This window comes from Trichoderma gamsii, assembly GCF_001481775.2.
Source record: "Trichoderma gamsii strain T6085 chromosome Unknown Scaffold_26.2, whole genome shotgun sequence".
Lineage (NCBI taxonomy): Eukaryota > Fungi > Ascomycota > Sordariomycetes > Hypocreales > Hypocreaceae > Trichoderma > Trichoderma gamsii.
Window position 1 is genome coordinate 438,518 of NW_020171363.1, and position 20,675 is coordinate 459,192.

The window sequence follows — 20,675 nt, forward strand, 5'->3', positions numbered from 1 at the left end:
CCGTGAGAAAAGAGGAACTCGAAACTTTTCGGCATTGGTTAAAACCACAACACTTTGGTCCCTATGGCATCACAACGGCACGGTTCCAAAAAAAGAAATCTTAGATCTTCTTTTCTGGGATTATTTCTCAAATCCTACATACTCTTCCTTCTTTCTTTGTTCCTGTTTTGGTCCTTCGTACCTGGATGATAGACCCCTAGGACGTTGTTAGCTTGAGTTCGTACAATAAGTGGTATTCTTGTTCTAGCAACGGTCTAATGTGAGTGCTCCAAAACGTTTGAGCGGTTGTCAGCTATCCTGCAAACGCTATTGGTATACTATTTTGAAATATGATCTGCGGTTTTAGATTTGACCAAAATCCTTTCCCGTTATCAGCCTATAGTCATTGAGGCGAAGAGGCAAGCGCAGGCGACCCTTAGAGTGTTAGCACGCAAGGCGAAGTGGTGCTCCATACGGCGGTGCATTTATGTATGCTCCTACTCCATACTTGCATAAGTAATAGCGAGCTGGTTCCAAGATTGGAGAGGCAGTGAACTCTTGGAGACTTTGGTCTATCGCATCTTTGGAACTAAGACTAGTAGTAGGATTGCTTGTCAGCTCCGGTTTAGCTTTTCGCCTCCAGTGCATCGGACCCAAGCAGACGCCGGGAATGATACCCGCCCCAAGGAGAAGGTGGGAGGGGGGGGCTGTTGGCGTTTACCCACCCACTCATCTGGCTTCAAGTTGTTCAAGTTGGCGATAGAGGCGGCTGCTCTGTTATGCGCTGGCACTTGAACCAGCTAAAAATGAAAACGAGGCATACCAGTGGTAGCACCCCGGGCCATCCAGTCTTTAGCTCAAAGGAGTGCGCTTGACTAGTTATTCTGTCCAACATCAAACTCTTATTGGCCCGTCATTGTGACGGTGTCGAATCGCATCGAAACTCTCGCTTCAGACTATGGTAGATGCTTTTGTCCATGTATATAGGTTCCAAGTGTGTCAGCCATGCACAATCTCCAGAGACCCGGTTGCCGTGTCCCCCGCCCTGTTTCGGCCCCGAGTATCTCATGTCATGTTATCTTGCACTTTAGGAGGGGGGCACATTGTTTATGGCCCACAGATGGCTACTTCTTCCTTCCATTTCCCTTCTTCCTCCATGATTTCCAATTCGAAGGAGTGGGCAGAGGCGCGGGGGCAAATACCTAATCTAGCGGCAGTAAGATCTGTGTTTCGAGCTCCAACAAGTGCTATGAGCTGAAGCTTGAGTTGCTCTGACCCAATATGTAGTACTGCCACTGTCTGCTAGCGGTTGACTAGTAGCGGTAGTTCTGAATACTGCATATATACAGCAGACTGGTTACTTTCTCTGGTGTGAATGCTTGCATTGCTATTAACGCCCCCCTTTCGGAGAAATGGTAGAAAGGAAAAACGGATAGACGAGTCGCAGGGCCATACAAACGGACAAGGCTGAGAGGAACTTTGCACGACTGTGGTACAGTCAAGGGTGGCTCACCGTCCCACTGAAATGCTGAGTTCGCTAACTCCGCTGGTCCATGCCAGCCTTTTTTTTTTAGATACTACACTGATGGTCATTCAGTGGGAAGACAGCATCATAGAACCTAGGTATAAATTAGTATTTCTGCAACTGGTCCAGCATTCAAGATGGAAGATTAACAGATTCGATAAACGAGTCCCTTGGTTGGGCGTGTCTCAATCCTCTGTGAAGGGTTGTGCATGTATGTCAGCCGAAGACCCAGACTTCGGGAACCAGGCTAGAATCCCCAAAATCTCCGCCAGCAAAAGCAGCCTGCCGCCACTTTGAGCGGAGAATTGCATATGCTGGTATTCGCCGTCGAGATGCTCTACCTGGAGCATGGTACAAGTAGGCGTGCCTTGCGAGTGTGCACTAATACCCTGCTAGTATTACCAATCGTTTCTCTTCTCTATACTTCCTGTCGTGTCTCGTCACTCGTCACTCGCTAGTCCATGGGCCGAATAAAATGAAGCGAGACATAATGATGACGCCTGTATGGTCAGAGTTACGACGAATTCCGTAAACCCGCCAACAACCAGGAGCGTTCTTGTCAACCCTTACCTTGCTTTGCCTTGCCACAGTCTTGTCTTCTTTCAAAGTGCTAACTTAATCGGTATCAAAGATGTACCCTTTTCGTCGACCTGCAGAAAGCAGTCATGCTGTGGCAAGCGACAGCCGGCTTGTCTTTCCTCCCTCCATGACAAGGATGGAACCCGGGCCAGGGTATGGCGAGTCCACGAGATGATGTTGCATGTGGCACGTTTCTCAAAAATTGTAAACGAGGGTGAGGGAGTGGTAGTGCTACAAGCAAACATGCATATACTGTACCACTACTTGTGCGTACAGTACTTGCACAGAGGAGACAGGGCGTGTGCTGAGACATTTGCCCGAACCAGGGTCCCCCTAGTCGTCGATCAGAGTTGATAACCACGCTGGGGCTGCCCCATCTCAAGGTGGATTTCGCATGTCCCCCTTGGCCCAGCTCCTCACACACGAGTAACCCTTACAGGTAAAGTGGGAGAAGTACCGCCTGACCTAATAGACATGTACGTTTCTCTGCGGGTCAAATTAGCTGTGGATCTGTCGTCAAAAGCATTTCTGCTGTAACGGGCTGTTGGTCGTCTCAGCGCATATGGTAACCTGTCAAACTGGGGGTTTTTTGGGCTTTGGATCTAGCTCTGATGCTGCGGTCATTGGCCGAGGAAAATGTCGCAAGAGCGTCTAACCTACTGCGTGTCAACGCTAAATCTGCAGCTAGCATGTGAATTGTGTCCCTTTCACCCCTATTGACAGGATGAAATTCAATGATTCTCATCATGCAGCAGTTGTTGCTATGAATAGATGAAAGCCTCATGCTTATAAGGAAACCTGTTTCAGAAAAATGAAAAATAAAAAGCTCCGGCTTTGAGTCTTCATAACTGTAACCGTATCGGAGAGCAACGGGCATGTATAACCTAACTCTCGGGACCGAAAAACGTGGTTTTCGATGAACCCCACACCATACTTGTCAGAATGAAACACAGTGCCAGTGATTCCCCTTCGGGCGTGCATGGGATAAGCCGTCGCGCAGAGGCCAAGTGGAAGCCGAGATGACAGGGAAGAAGTAAAGAAAGAGATGTTCGAGACGAATGTAACCCCAAAATATGTGCATGGTTCGACGCTGGATCAGCGCCTTGGGTCAACAGAGCCATGTACAGCGTATCTACGGAGTGCCACCAAGAGCATACCCCGTAGCAAAGCGGGCCTGCTAGCAGCGACACAAGAGTCCGGAATCGTACTAGACAGGAGCCAAGTGACGCCAGCCGGACCTCTCCGCGATGAGTTATGGAGGCTGAGCCTGGTATAATGGGCTGTTGTTTATGCTTGTGGATCTAAGTTGCAAGCCCCTCAAGCGCAGCCAAAAGCATTCTGCGTTTGTTAAATTGTCTCAAGTGTGGAAAGCAAGGAGGAAAGCCCCAGTCAACTATAATGAGCTTGGCTGTGCTGGCAAAGAGTGGGCATTGGAAGCTGTTGATTGGCTCTGTTGTTGTTGGTTTTTGAGAGTCTTTGTGGTTTCGACAAGAGTGCTCGTAAGATGCATGAATCCTTCACCCTGTAAGTAATATTCAAAGTCAGAGTTGACGCTGTCATGAGCTAGGATGAGCGCAACCACGGGCCAGCAAAGCAAATATTATCGCCCTGCGAGGTGATCTTCGGAGCCCATATTGACTCTGTCATGAGCCAGGATGAAACCAATACATCGCCCAACAGCAAATGTGACAACTGCATTGAGGGCTTGATGCCGGCAAGAGGAGCAGTCCGACCGCTTCGCGTTAAGTCGATGCAGTAGGTAGTATTTGATGTTGGCCTAGAAGTTTCAACAGTCATGGCAGAAAGGGTTCCGCCAAGCCTGGATATGACGCTGCGTCATGTAAAAGAATAGACCACGGTGGTTTCTTTGCCACATCGAGTTTCGTCAGGGTGCGTTAGCTGAACCAGAAGATTATCTGTACAACGCCCTGGGTGCACGGCGTCGAGCATGCGTATTGGTATGACGACGTGCTGTCTTCCGCGCTAAACAAGCTGTTCTTCACAAGGCGTTTTTCTTGTGCCGATGCACATCACATTTGGCTCTAATGCATACCTTGGACTAAGCCCTGTGAATGGACCAAGCTCTTTAACCGTCAAGCGGTGGCCTTTTGAAACTGACGAATCCATCTCGATCTTGCTTACTCTTGTCGTCATTTAGCGCCGGCACCTGGTCTGGCTCTGGAACGTGAACTGCTCAAGACAGACATATGGGCACGCGAGATGAAAGCCCCAGGACAGCCGGGATGGGTTGATAATATCACAAGTAACAGTAGTTGCAGTACCACTAGCAGTATAGCAGATGCTAGCATGCGACAAGCATCAACCACTAAGGAGGGGCGGCGAGAAGAAACGGGACTGGTGCTGAAGTCCCCAGCTCCGGCTCCCATGAGAGCCAGAAGGGGGACAAACTGTCTGTGGATAGTGGAAAAAGGGGGCCATCCGATGTGACGATGTCATCTTCCGATTGGGGGCCACGCGCAAAAGCCAGTCATCCGCTTGGAACCGTTGATCAGAGGGCTATGGCTCTGGCGCCGGCCAACGATCTTTTGTCTGCTCGGATCCAATCTAGGGCGGGGAGCACGTTGGCGAGCTGCGTATCGCCTCGATTGGGTTGAATAGACGCCGACTCTAGGCTTGCCCCGACGCAGGGCTGACGGTGGCCGTGGCAGTGTGGTGCGACTGCCAGAAATCCTTCTCGATCGCGGCGTGTGATTGGCACTGGACCTGCACCCGCAGCCAGAGCTGAACACACTTGAAGTGGCCTTGTGCCTCGAATCGGCGGCTGCGTTCGCCGACGGGCCTGCAGATGGGGTTAGCATAGCACGAGATGGGGAATTTTTAGAAGGGCAGAGTTCGCAGAGGAGGGAGGGGTCCCGGCAAGGTGGCGCTGGTCCGTTTCGAGTAGATGGATCGTAAAATGGACCAATGGCAGCGGCCGCTGTGAGCGAAAGGCGAGTAGCGAGCATCGTCATGGGGGGGGGGGCAATCAGATAAAAAGGGCAGCGAAAAAAGTAAAATAAAAATAAAACAAGCGGGAGATTGGCCTGTGGTGTTTTTTTTTTTTTTTTTTTTGGGTGACAGCGATGGTGACATTGCATCTCGCCTGGCCAAGATGCAGGCAAGGACGGATCAACCATTACGGCAAGTACTGATGTAACTGGCACAGCGCTCCAGACTGCCAAAAGCGGAAGGAATACGTATCTCGGGCCCTTAAAGCTGGCGACCTCTTTGGGCATGCTCCGAGCCCACATGTTCCGGGAGTCGTCCCGTTTCTTTGGCTCATCAAGATAAGTGTCCGATACCAAGGGGTGGTCGACCCGGCTGCATCGCGTCTGTTGGCGGGTTGTGCGCTTGCGAGCCGGGACGTGCTATTGGCTTGGGTACGACAAAATTCTAAAGGGCGAATTGCTAGGTACCGTCTGCTGGAGCTGAAGCGCTTGTTGACTAAGCCATTTCATTGGCCGGTATACGAGGTGCAATTGTCCTTGATAGGCAGTAATTGCTATCAAAGCATCCGAAGGTATAGGCATTACGGAGCGCGTAGGTATTACCGCTATAGGGCGCTTTTGCATTTGCTATACTACTTGAAGAATAGGTACTTGGCGAGATCAAAAAGGCAATTCGTCAAGCCAATGCAGGGTTGTATTCCCACGGCGCGAAACGACTTGCGCAGGCACTCTGACAACGCCACGCTTGTACTTGTATCACTCTGTTGCGCAGCCAAGGGCTCCATGGAGCAGTATGCAGCGCCATAGAGTAGCCTGTCTCTTCTCTTTTCCGCGTCGTGTCTCTCTTGACGCTCGGGCCGTCAAAAGTGCCCTGGTGTCTTGCCTATTTTTTGTCTCTTCGATTTCGGCAGGATTACATAGGCCTATGGATAGTGGCGGTTTCTAGAAGCGGTGCGTCCCGAAGCATCGCTTCCGTAACACCACAGCGTGGAAGTGGGCGCAGCGACAAGTGAGACATGCCTTGCGATCCTCACGCATTACATGTACATGCAAAAGCGCGGATGGCACAGGTCCTAGTGCCCACCTCAACTACGCCGCATCAGCGGGTTGTCGAGCTACCTCAGGAACCTGCTATGCCTTGACGCAGTTAGTTGAGTCAACCGCATGCTCTGATCAAGACTATCGCGAGCTCGGCTAGCGCCCTAGCTCTCGTTTCCCCACCCCCTTAGCCTCGCAGTCGGATGGGTATATACGAAGTACGAGCAGCCAACTGGCCATGAGCACATGTACTCTCCTCTCCATCGGTATTCAACCAACGCTGTTCTGTGAGTGGTGAATCCCTGCCCCTGCGTCTCGTCTGACCCTTGGTATCTGTATAGACCTGCCGGGCACCTCCCGCGGCGAGTAGCGCTGGAAGCCCACTCTCACCTATCGTCAAGTATATAGATGAACCAACAGAGAGTTGCATCACCGGATTCCAGACTTTGGGGTCCCTCAAATTCCCCAAACTCCCCGTGAGCGCGGCTGAGTCTGCAGTGTGCCAACAACTCGGATCGCTCTTTTCAACGACTATCGCCGACCCGATACACAGCATGAATAGACAGACTCACCAACAACAGCTCAAAAGTTGCCAATGCGGTGCCGAAAGGCGGGACTGTAGGTATGCAATTCTCATCCGGCTTACAGTACGAAAAACGGAGCAAAGATATGGCCCAATTCCACTTGCAACACCCCCCAATTGATCCAAGTGATCTGCCGATCCTGACTCAGTGTGAGATATACTCCGTATGTGCTCCATATCCCTGAGCCTTGGTATCCATGGGTTCGCCAGTGACTGTGCACAGTCAGGTTGTTATGCTAGAAGTGGCGCATCATACATGGCCGCGATTAACAGGACAGATCCGCAAGTCAACCAGAGGCGTGGGTGCCAGGTCTATTACCTAGAACCTGCATTCTGCGCCCCTGCTGGATAATATCTCCGGCATCTTGTTTTCTTCGTAGCGAGAATTGCCGCGTGAATAACCTGCTGTATACTTGTACGTGTGCCAAGGACTGCGTCTGAGCTGCAGCTGACTCATCTCTGTATGCAGTGCACTTCCCCTCGCGTGCTGTGCCTCCATACAGCCTTGCGCGAACCGCTTGCATGTACGAAGCGCTGCATGAAGACATTAGTAGAAGCACTGCGTAAAAAAATAGTGCCTACCTACATCTGCATTCGATGAAATAACATTGAGCGCACATGCCAACAGGCACCTACCTGTAGTGTACAAAGTAGCGCAGCGGCTATTGCCATGGCCCCCATCGGCGAGCAACACCGTATGGACGGCGTCGCGGTTGTGCCAGAGTCGATGCGCTGCTGCTTGCTCGGGCTCCATGCGTGCATTCGGGTCCGCCTGGCCTATCGCTCATGCAGCAAACAGGCGGCGACCAGGGTTTGCGTGAGGTGTACATTCGGATTGCGCAGAGCGGACTTGCAACCCCGTGAATGAGTGGCAGACAGGCTGCAGGCCCTCTGAACAAGCACCGGTAGGGCTTGGCCCATGTGCTCCCCCAACTCCAGCCTCCCCAACTTGCAGCTCCAACTGCGACTCCAGCTCAAACTCCGCGCCTTTGAGTCACAGCCCGCCGACTTGACTGCTTGTGTCCCCCGGTCGATGCGAGCAATACGCTGCTGGGATGTCGGAACAGCGGACAGGCCAGATGCCGACGTCTCGAGCTAGAGGCTCTTGTACTTGCCAAGGTGCTGGCCCTGTCGCCAGACTCGATCCGGTCCCAATTCTCACAGCGCCCAAGTCCGAAAGCAAAGTCTATGTAGCGCTGTGCGACGCGCCTATCCCAGGCTTCGCACAGGCACCACGAAGCCGTTCCAATCAGGCACCGCGCAGGCATCTGGTAGGGCAGGCCTTGAAAGCCTAGCACTAAAGATGCCACAACGGCGCCGCCAAGCCAAGCCGTCAGCGCCCACCACCCATTTTCTTCACCAAAACCAACACCCACAATGCAGATGAGCTGGACCCCACGCCGCCTAGCCGTCTACAGAGGGGCCAAGGCCAAGGCTCGGCGCCTACAGCCACTCCCTGCCCACGCAGACTCCCCCCAGACTCCCCCCAGAGACTGACGCTTGAGCTGGTTCCTCTCATCTCTCATCTGCCATCTGGCCAGGCCAGGCAATGAGATATCCGCATAGCTACATAGCTGCATAGCTGCATATCGCCCTGGCCCGCCGCGCTTGTTGCATACAGGCCATCAAGTGCTGCCCCGTTACTTTGCATACATACGGCCTCAGGCGAGGAACTGCACGCCCAAGCCCATCCCATCCCATGTCCCATGTCCCATGTCCCATGTCCCATCCCACCCATGCCATTCTTTCTGGCCTCACTCCTCCCTTCCGCACTCCCTCCCCCATCGTCCCTACACGCAAAGTCGTACCTTGCGTTCTGTTGACATCCCGGCACCAGCACGCCTTGGACTAGTTCGCTCAGCCATGAAGACGTACCTTGAATCTTCTCCGTCTGGATGGGTGGCAGGACCCCCTTCGTCATGCAAAGGGCCAACTGGGGACCGGCCATATCTCCACCCTCTCGTGCTGTGCTGCCGCTATGGCGCTTCGTTCATATAAGCCGTCCTCGGGACCTTGCTAAGAAAACCACTGCCCGAGCCTCAGATCGTTTCTTCCAAAGATAGACTTCTTATTCGAGCCATCCTTAAAAATCAGAGACGCAGAGCTATAAGGAAGGCATCTGCTCCCTATTTTTCGTCTTGTTCTCGAGCATTGCAACTTTCAAGACCGTCTTCTGCTTCGGCTATTCGCTTCTCATCACTTGCTGTCTAATGCCACCTCTTTTATTACTGTATGAAAAGCCCCCTCCAAAACAAACCTCTATCGCTTATAAGACGCTTCCCCCTCTCCTCTTCTCTCCCACTTGGCCGGTCTACTCACAATCGGCAAGGTCAGCAACCGAGTAAAACGTCTGCCTTCGGAGCCTTCTCCAATTCTGAGTGGGAGTCATCATATTCTCTCGTGCTTCCCACCCTCATTCCGCGTGTCACTCACAGCCTACGCCACCGCAGCCTGCTGCTTATGTGAACACACCCAAAGCGTCTTCAGCCTTACTCTGTCTCACTTGAGTCCTGGCTTTATAAAACTGGGCCAATTCTCAGCTCGTCCTCCTTTTTCTCTCCTACCTACTTTCCAACCTTCTTCTTGTTTATTTGAGCAAGAAGAGTCCTCCATAGCTCTCTTAGCCTCAGACTTGGACTATTGTCATCTTATCTGCAAGCATGAGGTAGAATACTCATTATATCTCTTCTTTATTGGGACTGAAACTGATCGAGTTTCTCAGTGCCGTTGCCATTCAGTTTGACCCGAGCTTCAGCATGGGATCTAGGTCCTCATTTTCTTGGCAAGGTGAGATAGCTACAATTGTTGGGAAATACACGTCGAGGACACGCTCACTAACTTCCTCTCTCTCTTGTAGGAATGTTTGATTCTAGCAACTCTGTACCCGCTATGATGACACAAGAATACTCGCCGATTCTCCCTCCTGTATCTGAATCCAGCGTCTCTCCTCAGAGTCTACCAAAGATGCTGCCCCCTAGCCCATCCAGGAGCATCCTCACCCCTGAGCAAAGAGAACTCAAAAAGCAGCGAGACAGAGCTCGGAGGGGTGAGAGAATTACCACGCGAATTAGAGCCGGCAGCAGCAGCAGCAGCTCATACATGGGCTCACCACCAATGACAATGTCGGATGCTACCAGTCCCATGTCTCTTCCCGTCTACACAACGGCTCCCCAGCCCATCTCCCTGCTGAGCGAGTCTGCTCCCTCAATTCACGAGCCATCGTATCTCCCTCCTTTCAGCCCGCATCTGCAAGAGCCGGCATACGCTCCTTCATACCAACAGCCACTGTAAGTAATATTTTTCACAGAAAAACGCACTAGTTCTCTCTCATTATGGTTGCTGACGTTTGACGCTAAACAGGCAATCAAACTACCCCATGTCAATGGATTACCCAGCCAACTACCCTTCATCAAGCCCTTACAGGTATGTCCCAGCACTGATAGCAATTCACCTTGTGTCTAAGTTAGGCTTCTAACATGGGCGTGATAGCCTATCCCACTCATCCATTCAACCTGCGGGTCACGATAGCGGTATGATGTACCGTATGCCCGCCTTACAAGGAGGTGGCAGCGCTGGCAGCAACGGCAGCTCTACCAGCCAAGACAGCTCCGGCCACGTCCGCGTGGTGCAAAACCGCCCAAAGCCCCGTTGCTGGGAGCATGGCTGCAACGGCAGGCAATTTTCGACCTTTAGCAACCTCCTCCGACACCAGCGAGAAAAGTCTGGCCAAGCAGCCAAGGCTACTTGCCCCAACTGCGGCGCTGAATTCACAAGGACCACGGCGCGAAACGGCCATCTTCTACACGATAAGTGCAAGCAGCGACGAAACACTTGAAGATTTTTTTTTTTTGCAATAAAGCTTCGCATCGAATCCGGGATCTCATTCACTAAAACCTACGAGGAGGGAAGCGACGCCAAGTCGCTTCCCGTATTGAGAAGCTGCCATTTCATCCTAGAACGAGTGGACGTTTCTGGTGTCACAGCGATGATTTCGCGGACATATCGTTGGTGATGGGGCCTCTCGACTGCGACTCTCCCAATTTATGCTTTTTATTTTTTAATTCTTCTTTCAACTTTCGGATTGCGGCTTTGTATAATATTATTTATTCCCCCCAATCAATTGTCGGGTATATCTTAAGGTGTTTACATGGATGGATTATGAATTACGGGTCAAAGTGTCGGGCAAACGGCGAGAGACCTTGGGAAAATGATACCCAGGGTGTCTAAGAAACGGAAACCATGTTTTAGAGCACGCAAACTAGAGGGATATAGACGGGAAGAATCTGTCCACACCGTTGCGAAGGAATCTGACTTTTTAAGTGGATGCTATTTTCGTTTTGTTTATTTCTTATTGTATTTGATATCTATTTCTATTCAATCACTGCTGAATCACGACCCTTATGGGACGGCGAATATGATGATATGTGCTATTGCTGAGCTATGAGTACCTTTCCCCTGTTTTTGTGTGTAATGTGTGGTTGTGTTTGCTCGTTGATCTAGGCACTTAGTAGTCGTACTCAGTACTTTGATGCCAATAGTACTACTAGTATAAGGAACTTGCACTCCAGAACAACGTTACAATTTGGTTTGGAAACAACAGTTTGCATGAAATACACAGCCTATAATACGCAAGACAAGGTACCTACCTAATAGACTCTAGTTTCCTGTTCATGTCAGAAACTTGGAAAAAAAAAAAGAAAAAAAAAAATGAAGAAAAAAAAAACACCGGACATTATCCCTTATCTCCAATGCAATCTGGAACCCCATATGCCGCATAACCCATGCGCTTGTAGTCGCGATTTTCTCACTATTATTAAGTCCGAAGCTCGCTCTCGCGCCACTAGTATGTTTGCGCTAGGGTCTAGGACAGAGCCTTTTGTACCTTGTACCGGTAGTCCTAACATTCGTAGGGCTTTCTCGGGTACGGTAAGCGCATGCCGCTCTTACACCCAACTACTACTAGTAACAAGTAGAACTAACGCGTGAAACAGGTTCGAGAATGTCTTGGCTTAAATTGGGAACCCATTCGGAGGCGAAAATCGCTACCAAGCCAGTGCTCCAACTGGGTACTATGCCTAGGTGAGGTCGTGAATTGCCAGGGGAGTTCATGTGGATGGGATGGCGGGTATTGGGATAGAAGGAATACTACGTTCCGAAACATAACAAAGAGGAAAAGGAGAGAGATGCGGCTAAGAGGGAAAAGAGATAGCCACGTGGTGTAATTTGATATTCTTATTATTTGCTACAGCGAACTTTATGCTGGCCCGCATGGATGCGTCGTTTAGTTACAGTAGGCTGCTTAGAAAAGGGCGGTACGGGACCCATGCTCAAGGTACCTTAAAAGACGTTAGTCCAGGCTAGAGGCGCCTCAGTGGTACCCCGATGATGCCATTATACCTGTGGCTGGCGCCGGCGCGCAGCTTAAAAGCACGTACCCGCCTACCACGGGCATGGGGGATGGGGACGGACGGGAGCGAGGGTCCTGGAGGGTGTGGGTACCTCTTGGCTGGGACAAGAATGATCGGGTGTCGTCGAGTGGCACAGTTATACGATAGGGCCAGTGATCGACAGCCATCCGACAGGCTAGGGCGCCCACAGGGCAGACTCTCGGGTTTACCTCTGGAGACGCGACATAGCCTCGTTGTGAATAGGCGGTCTTGGGTCTTGTAAGTGAGTGAAATTGCGACCCTGCCGCCTTTGCTCGTACTAAATAAAGAATACAGAGCTCATCCATCGCGAAGATGCACAGTCAGGAGAGATGTCAGAGAGATCACTAGCATCTAAATTTGTAAGACATGGTTGACCAAGTGCTAATGATTCGCGGACAAGGCTTTCAAGACTGCCGACTTGGCTCAACCCAAGATTCCTACGATGTATAGTGGTGGCGCACGGCACTTGCTCGAGCGCTCAGGCACTTGAACGCTATTTCGAGATGATAGGTTCCGAGTTAGCAGGGAGCAGTACCTAGTTGTCGTGGTTGTCTTTTAGCAATAGTCTGCTTCCCTAACTTGGTAAAATAGACAAGACACAACCTGGCAAAGGGAAGGACGTCCTCAACCCACATCACAAGACGGTCAAGATTGATAGTGCATTGCATGCGACGGCGGGACATGAAACGTCCTAGCAGTTGAACAAGGCAGCTCAAGCAATCAAGGTAGTTTCGGTGCGTACCATGCACTTGATACAGGGCATCAAAGAGGACATTTGTAATACTCCTCCTCGTACTATCTGTCTAGTACGGAGAATGTCTGTGCGTTCTGTGATTTGCTTTTTGAACAGGGGCCCATGACCATGTCCAAGCCGATGATTTCCTTCAGAAGGAAATAAAAGAAGCATAGGGACCAGGCCTTGGGACGAAAAGTATAGATGATACCGTGAATTCGGCCCACCAACAGCGATGAGCTGGTAGAGGGGTGTGGCAGTGGAAATTGTACATCGTAAGAACGTAAAAAAGAGAGAAAAGCACAAGGGAAAATGAGAGACAGTAAGGGGGGCGTGTCAACGGCAGGTGCCCGAGAAGGCCGGAAGAACGACTAGCGAACATTGCTAGAAGTGGGGCGCAGAGCATGTGCTCTTAATGAAGAGCCACGCCCCTGCAGCTGCATACCTCTGGCTTGGTTAGAGGCACTCTTGATATCGCTATAGCCGTTAGAGGATTGCATAAGTGGAGGTACAAAGTAGCTACTCCGCACCCGCCAGCCCTGTAGGGCTCCATTCGACACCCCTTCTTGGTGCTTTTTCTCCTCCATGGCACTGCGACAAGGGGGAATTGCCACGAGAGCAGCAGTGGCCAGGGCAGATCACCTACGAATTGCCAATTCCGCCGGCATACCATGCTTGTACTTATACGGCATTCGAGATGATGCTCCGAGCATTACGAGCCGCACTACTGGGTGCTGGGGGACCATGATTGTTTCTTCACGATAGCTCATACCAGACCCAGCGAGCGGTCCGGAAAGTGGGCCAGTTGACGGACTTATGCCCAGCATTCCAAATCGCTGGTTTCTTCTCCGTACGGAATCGCAACTCAAGTGCGCGGCTTGGTTGCTTACCTTAACTAGCCCCTGCACCAGATATGCCGAGACAAATAGAACGAAGAGAGCGAGAGGTCGCGAGAAATGGTGCCGAATGGAACCAAAGATCGCAACTTGAGTAGCGTCCTGCTCATTAGTCCTTGCCACACCCATGGCTAGTTGAATATAGTTTCAACCTGCTTGTTTCCTTTCTTCTTGCTTTCAAACCCTCCGTCTGTCATTCTTGTTCTTCCACAACCCCTGAAACCCCCCTCCCCCTCCTTTTTCCTCTTCAACCAAGAAAAAAACCATCAACAGGCATCTTTGCCAAGCTAACCACATATTACCTGGGTCTAGTGTACGAATTGCGCTCTAACCGCTCAGCAATAGCCATTCCACACAGCGATTACTCGCCCCTCTCACTGCTCTTGCAGAAGGTAGGGCTAGATGAGTCTTTTCCAAGCATATTGGGGGCCGTGTCCTCGCGGGTGGGGCACGACCTTCTCAGTGGGGTGAGACGTCGTGAGCAGAACGTGTGGCTTCACGCTAAACAAGAAGTCAGAAGCAAGCTTGGGAGGCAACCGAAGTGCCCTTTCCGAGAAAGCATTTGATTGACCTTACAAGGGTGAGCTCGACAAGGGGCAAAGGAAACAAGCGGCATATATACAAGTTTTGGAAATATGAGAGCAACATGCATGTACTATGGGCGCAACACCGACGTACCGCAGCTACCTTATATAAGTAAAGTACCTAGGACCTACGATTTGGAAGCGTATAGCACACCATGCCATTCGGAGACAAAAAGTCGCGAGCAGCGAACACCAGATGAGAGTGCTTACGGAAGCGCCACTTGGGGGTCCCGCAATCAAGGCCGATAGCAAGCATCTGAACGCAACATTAAATTTTACTTTGCGTCTGGGGGGGCTCGAGCTCTGTCCTGGGATACTTGACCTTTGGGTCACTCTGTTTGATGGGGGGCCAGACCCCCGACAGCACAACCAGGTCAGGGATGCACAATCAGGCACTACGGCTGTCGCTGGCCTGTCGCGCGACTGGGGGCACACTCACTCGTCGGTGGCTTCAAACTGGAGCGCGAACCACGAGCCACGAGCCTCGAACCGTGAGTGTGCTACGACCACCTGGTATTAGCAACACGGCTAGTAGGTATACAAAGCACTATCTGGCGTGTCCTACAAGTATAGATGCTACCAATACGCATTTGCGCGACCTCTTGCACGGAACAGCACACCCCGTCTCATCCCTGCAGTTACTGCTACAACAGACATCAAGGGCATCGGGGGGCCCACTTCTGGGTGAAAGCACGGTACCGTCCCTCCTTTCTGCCTGTCAACGATAGCTGCCTACTGCTATTACATTCTTCTAGCCTATGCTCGTACAAGTATGCACAGCTAGCCACTGAGGCTTGGTACGGCGGTACCCACCAGCAGCTAGAAAGCTTACGACGTGCCACTCCCGGGCCCGAGAACGCTGACATCTCCGGCCGAAAGTGGCCCGAGACTTGCCCCGAAAAGCGGATGAGTAGGCGTAGCTAGGTCCGGTGCTCCGAACGAGAGCGAATCTGTATTACGAATAGCTCGTGTTTCTTACATTACTAGCGTGAGGAGAAGCAGCAAGCTTACCTCGCGCATTTCTCGCATTGACAATACTGTACCTACGTGCTGTCACAACTTGGAGGCGCTGTAAGTAGAGCAGCGATCGCAGTAAGGAAGCTTACTGGCACCTCTTGTTTTGTCCCTTTACTTTTTCCCGCAGTGCCGGGGTAAGCAATGCGCTTCTTACTTTCATTTGTTTATTTTTCTTGCTTTCTTATGATTTAATACCCTTTCTGGACAATGGCTAGCTACTATGCAATAGGCTGGACAGTTATAGTCTTGGCATTCAGTCAGCCATGGTTCAAGTCTTGTCCGCCGGCTGTGGAATGCCGGGTTTCGCTATCGCTATCGCTTTCTCTTGCCATTTCAACACATTAATCAGCTTGCAAGCATCATGGTTGCGAATGCCGTGTCTGATGTGTCATTGCGCATCTCATCTGATCTCCTGGATGGATAGTGCGCACTAGCAGGCGAGCTACAAGCGTACGCCTCCATGGGTACAGACAAGCATCATTCACAACCAGAGGCTGAGCGGATGGTTAAATGGTAAATTGTTGAGGGAGCAAGACAAGGGCCCTTGGCAAAACACAAGTGAACGTACCATATCAAGTTGCCAGAGTCTTCAATGATTCGCCTAACTGTTGAGCTATACGCCCATCGCGGAGATGTCTTTTCCTTAACCTGTACATTCCCCTTTGCACATCTCCATCCAGTTGTCAGCCCCCTTTCATGCGTAACTGTCTGTTCACTCTCATCCATGTCTCAGCATTGTGCTCGTATACCATCGCCATATGATAAAGAGAAACAGTTAAACTCGTACAAAAAGTAGGCCGACAAGCACAAGTGTGCGTCTGCCTACTTGGGTAATAAAGTGCGCATCCACAGCTTACTTAACTCGTGGTGGCTGACCTAAGTTCCCGGTTGGCAGTTGGGGGGTGGCAGACAAGACGCACCGCTAATCTGCGTGCTGCGTCTACTCTCCTCCGTAAGGATATGTCGCTTAGCGCATTTAAGCGCTGCATGTCGCTTACTGCAGCGGGACTGAGCCGCTGTCCGGGCCTGGAGGAGCCCCATAGCTTAAACAAATATGGCCTGATTTTAGCCGAGGCTTCGCTGTCTCTTGTCGTCTTTCGGGCAAGCCAAGACACAAGCTTCTGGTGCTCGTATCTGGGGCTCTTTGCTCCGTAAGTACCTCCGTCAACCGGACTCCGTGGCCCGTACCTTGAGATGGACACAGGTACACCAGGGACGGACAGGGCCCTGCGCCGATCAGCCAACCACAGGCCGCGCATCCACCCCCCGCAGCATCACCACGGCTGGTCTTTGTTTATTGTGATATTTTTCTGCCTCTTCCACCCCACTCGCCTATTTACGACGGTCAAGACAACCCCGAGCAGCAGCCTCGCCCTCGGGCAAAGACGGTCAATTTCGCAGCCTGCGTGTTTCTTCTTCTTCTCTCGTTCGGTCTGCTGCGCAGGAAGTCTCCTGAGTGATGGCTGGCACGGTTTTGGCGGCACATCTGAGCCTTGTCTGCTGACTCCGCCCGCAAGTTCCAGGCCGCGAAGCAACGCACCGCATTGGTTGACAAGAGATCCGGCAACTCGTGTGCCTGTCTGCGCCTGTGCCTGCAGACTGTGGCCTGTTCTTGAGCCTGGGGGTTTTCATGGTGTCGATCAATCATGGCCACCACCACCGCCGCTAGAATCCGCACCCGCAAACAGAACATCTTTCGTTCCGTCTTCCCACCTGATTCCTCGCAGCCGGCTTCTCTAGCTTCAGCCGTCGGTGTAGCCGGTGAGCCAATCCCGAGCTCGTATGGACCGGCGGCAGCACCAACGTCGTCATCAGCATCATCATCGTCGCGTCCAAAAAGGCACGCCGCCAGCCACAGCAACTCTGGCAGTGCTCACGGCTCTGCTGCCGTCACTCCTCGACGGACACGCGGCAACCATTCCACGCAGCAGTCTTCCGCTACCTCTGTTGCGACTGATGCTCCTGGCGTGAGCGACCAGTTACGGTGGGACCATGCCTGGCATGTAGTCACCTCACGTATTCAACTGCCTACCTCTGTGGCCGTCGAGGATTCCTTCGGCGCCCCTGCCCCTGAATCGCAGGATCTCGATGTCACTTTCTACGATTGCCTGGCCCTCGTCTTGGATCCTACTGCTACGCTGCCACAAGCTACTCACGTCGAAGACATCTTGTCATGGCATTCTCGACAAGCCCGTCAGCACTTCCTCCACCATGTGCTCCCTTTGCTCGCTGCATGTACCTCGAGCCATCAGGGGAGTCACTCTCAGGTTCTCCGCAGCATCATAGGGACCCTGGAGGCCGCGCATAGGCAGTATCTATACGGCCTGACGCTCATCATCAGGGGTTTCCGCAATGACACGTCTGCTTCAGAGGCGGCCATGGCCAAGTTCAGAAGAGACATGCACGCGATTGTTGGCAACTCGTGGACTCCTGAGCTAATAACTGTCCTCCGTAGTGTTCTGCATCATAATTTGCGCATAATACTAGGCTCTGGAAATCGCGGCAGTGGCCTTGGCCCGGGATGGAGCCGTGGAGCCAATGTTTCCAAGGCACGTGGTGAACTTTTCACCCTCCTTGAATCCTTGCAAAACGTTGGGCTGGGCGGTGACAAGTTCCAAGTTCTCTTTGCTGAAATAATGGATGCCTGCATGCAAGACTTCATCAGGGATTCCTATAGCAAGGTTTGGAAGGTGTCTGACGGGCGACGTAATACCCGGGCCATAACTGGACCCCTTTGCCTAAATCATTTGCGCGACTGGGTTGAGAATCACTATAGTCGGCTGGCAGTGGAAGTCCTCGGCCGCCTTGGTGGCCAAGTGGCCTGGAACGATGTAGAGCGGTGGAGAGACGTAGCCATTGGACGGCTTGCCACGCTGCGGATGCATGAGCTCTTTGACATTGTCCTACGCTGGCCGGATAGTAAAGGTGGTCTCGATGACTTGGCAGCCTCCGTGACAACGCCCCAGCGGCGACTTCATCTTACGGATGCCTTTTCGGCCTCTCTCCAGGCAAGACTGTTACACCCTGGCCGCTCAACACTCGATATTTTGCAAACCTACATCTCCATGATCCGGACATTCCATGCCCTCGATCACTCCAAAGTTCTGCTTGACAGGGTTGTGCCCGCGCTGAAACTATGCTTGTGGAATAGAGACGATGCCATTCGCATTGTCGTCACCGGGTTGCTGGCTAATCCAAATGGCACAAATACTGATGAGAACAAGGGGAAGTTGGTGGAGCTTGCCACCATTCTCAATGAAACGTCGCAACAGCACCAAGGCCGCGCTGACGACGAAGATCTTGACTGGAATGACATGACCTGGGTCCCTGACCCCGTGGATGCCGGCGTCAACTACAAACGCCCCAAGAACGAGGACATAATAGGCACCTTGATAAGCGCTCTCGGCTTGCAGGATGTCTTCATCAAAGAGTTCCAGGCCATTGTTGCGGAGCGGCTGCTCTCCAAACAGACCGGCTTTCAACAAGAGACCAAGGTCCTCGGCTTGCTGAAGAAGCGGTTTGGAGAGGCAGCTCTGCAGAACTGCGATGTGATGATACGTGACATTGTGGATTCCAAGCGCGTGGATACAGTCCTTCGGCGGAACTTGAAGGACGATGGTGAGCTAGAAGCAAGCTCGCTTTCATATCATTCAAAGATCTTGTCTCGTCTATTCTGGCCTAGTTTGCCAAAGGACCCATTTACCGTTCCCGCGCCGGTCGTGGAAATCCAAAAGAAATACGAAAAGGGCTTTGAGCAGCTCAAGTCTTCGCGGAAGCTCAACTGGCTGGACCACTTGGGGTCTGCAACGGTCAGGCTGGACTTTGATGATAGATTCATCGAGTTGGACTGCAAGACATACGAAGCGGCCGTCATTTACGAGTTTCATAATGAGGAGGACGACGATAACGGCTCAGGCGCGGCTGGCCCGGCCCAGCGAACCTTTATTCAACTGTGGGAGAAGCTCATGATTGACGAAGATCTTTTAGAGGGCGCCCTCAGGTTCTGGGTGGCGCAGCGAGTTCTGCGCGATGTCGGAAACAAGACGTACGTTGTGCTGGAGACGCTTGTTGAAAGCGAGCAGAGAGACGACGACGACTTGATGGAAGATGAAGATGCTCTGGACGACAGGTTGGACAACTACGAACAACCATCGCCGAAGAAACCGAAGGGCATAAATACAAAGGAGAGAGAGCAGAGGACCGTTTACTGGCAATTCATTGTCGGTATGTTGACCAACTCGAGCCCAGCAATGCCCCTTGGACAGATTGCAATGATGATGAAGATGCTCATTGCCGACGGGTGTCCTTGGAGTAACGAGGAACTACAAGAATTCCTCGCCGAGAAGATTGTAGATGGCGAGCTGGAGATTGTAGGAGGAAAATATCGATTGCCAAAGAAAGCCTGATGCATCATATATTGCGCTGCCTTTGAGAATGAGCCACAGGCAAAGTGCATCAGAAGGTATTCCTAGACGATGACTCCCAAGAAGAGCTACAGCTATTTGATACGTATAGCTTTGAACTCAACGGTCTGTTGTTTAACAGAGTTACCATCTGCAGTCGCTTCGAACAATCTACTCACAAGAACATTCGAATTCGCTCGAAATTGGAAGCTATAGGCATCGGCCCCAGACACGAAATACACATCTACTTCTTCTTGCTCTTCCTCTTCCTCTTCCTTTTTCCCGGAGAGGGGGGAAAACGCAAACAAGTCGAGCCAACCCAGAGTCTCAGCCCACTAGGTATACAGAGAGAGAGACTGGGGCTAGCTGCTGCAGTCATGCTGCAACATTTGCTGTTTGAGAGAGGTGGCAAAATGCTGTTGGGTTTCGCTACGTACCGCAAGCAAATAAAAAAGGCTAGGCGATGCAACAAGGCTATGTGCATCAAGAGGGACGACGGCCATTTCTCCGCAGCGACAACACTGCCCGGCGCAAAGATTTTGGCCGACTGGCCTGGATGATTTAACAATATAATGGGAAGGGAAGACAGTCCTGGCTTAACAAACAACATAACTACTAGCAAGAGAAACGACTCGCCAGATTACTATAGATAATAAAGAATGACTCACGTCAAGCATGGCGCCGTTGGCAAACCGTGAATTCAACAATCAACCTCGCGTGCTCCTTTTATCTACCTACTAAGGTATGCTAGGCATTTTCAGTCAATGTTTGGCGTGTATTAGCCAGTCGTTAGTGTTGTGGCGACAATACACGAATACGGGGTACGACTTGGGTTGGAGCTGCCTCAAGAATAGCATACGGCGCGAGCCTTTTCACTAGCGAAAATAAAGCAAAAGAGCACTTTTAAGCAGCTTGCAGCGAAGTCTACTGTAAATCATGCCTGGTCCTGACAAAGAGTGAA

At 51.6% G+C, this 20,675-nt stretch overlaps 3 protein-coding genes across 3 annotated transcripts; 1 reads left to right on the plus strand and 2 right to left on the minus strand.

Moving 5' to 3' along the window:
- Window positions 1-727: 727 nt before the first annotated feature.
- On the minus strand, window positions 728-874 carry TGAM01_v207283 (hypothetical protein; the record flags this gene model as incomplete). Its single annotated transcript, XM_024550052.1, has 1 exon — window positions 728-874. The coding sequence occupies one exon, from the start codon at window positions 872-874 to the stop codon at window positions 728-730; it is 147 nt and encodes a 48-aa protein (XP_024405218.1).
- A 6,440-nt stretch (window positions 875-7,314) lies between these two features.
- Window positions 7,315-7,587, minus strand: TGAM01_v207284 (hypothetical protein; the record flags this gene model as incomplete). The annotated part of the gene is made up of 1 exon (XM_024550053.1): window positions 7,315-7,587. A coding segment is annotated over one exon (273 nt), but the record flags the coding sequence as incomplete, so codon positions are not given.
- Window positions 7,588-9,408: 1,821 nt separating this feature from the next.
- Window positions 9,409-10,487, plus strand: TGAM01_v207285 (hypothetical protein; the record flags this gene model as incomplete). The annotated part of the gene is made up of 4 exons (XM_018803651.1): window positions 9,409-9,439; window positions 9,510-9,939; window positions 10,013-10,075; window positions 10,142-10,487. The coding sequence occupies 4 exons, from the start codon at window positions 9,409-9,411 to the stop codon at window positions 10,485-10,487; spliced, it is 870 nt and encodes a 289-aa protein (XP_018663024.1).
- Between the last annotated feature and the right edge of the window lie 10,188 nt (window positions 10,488-20,675).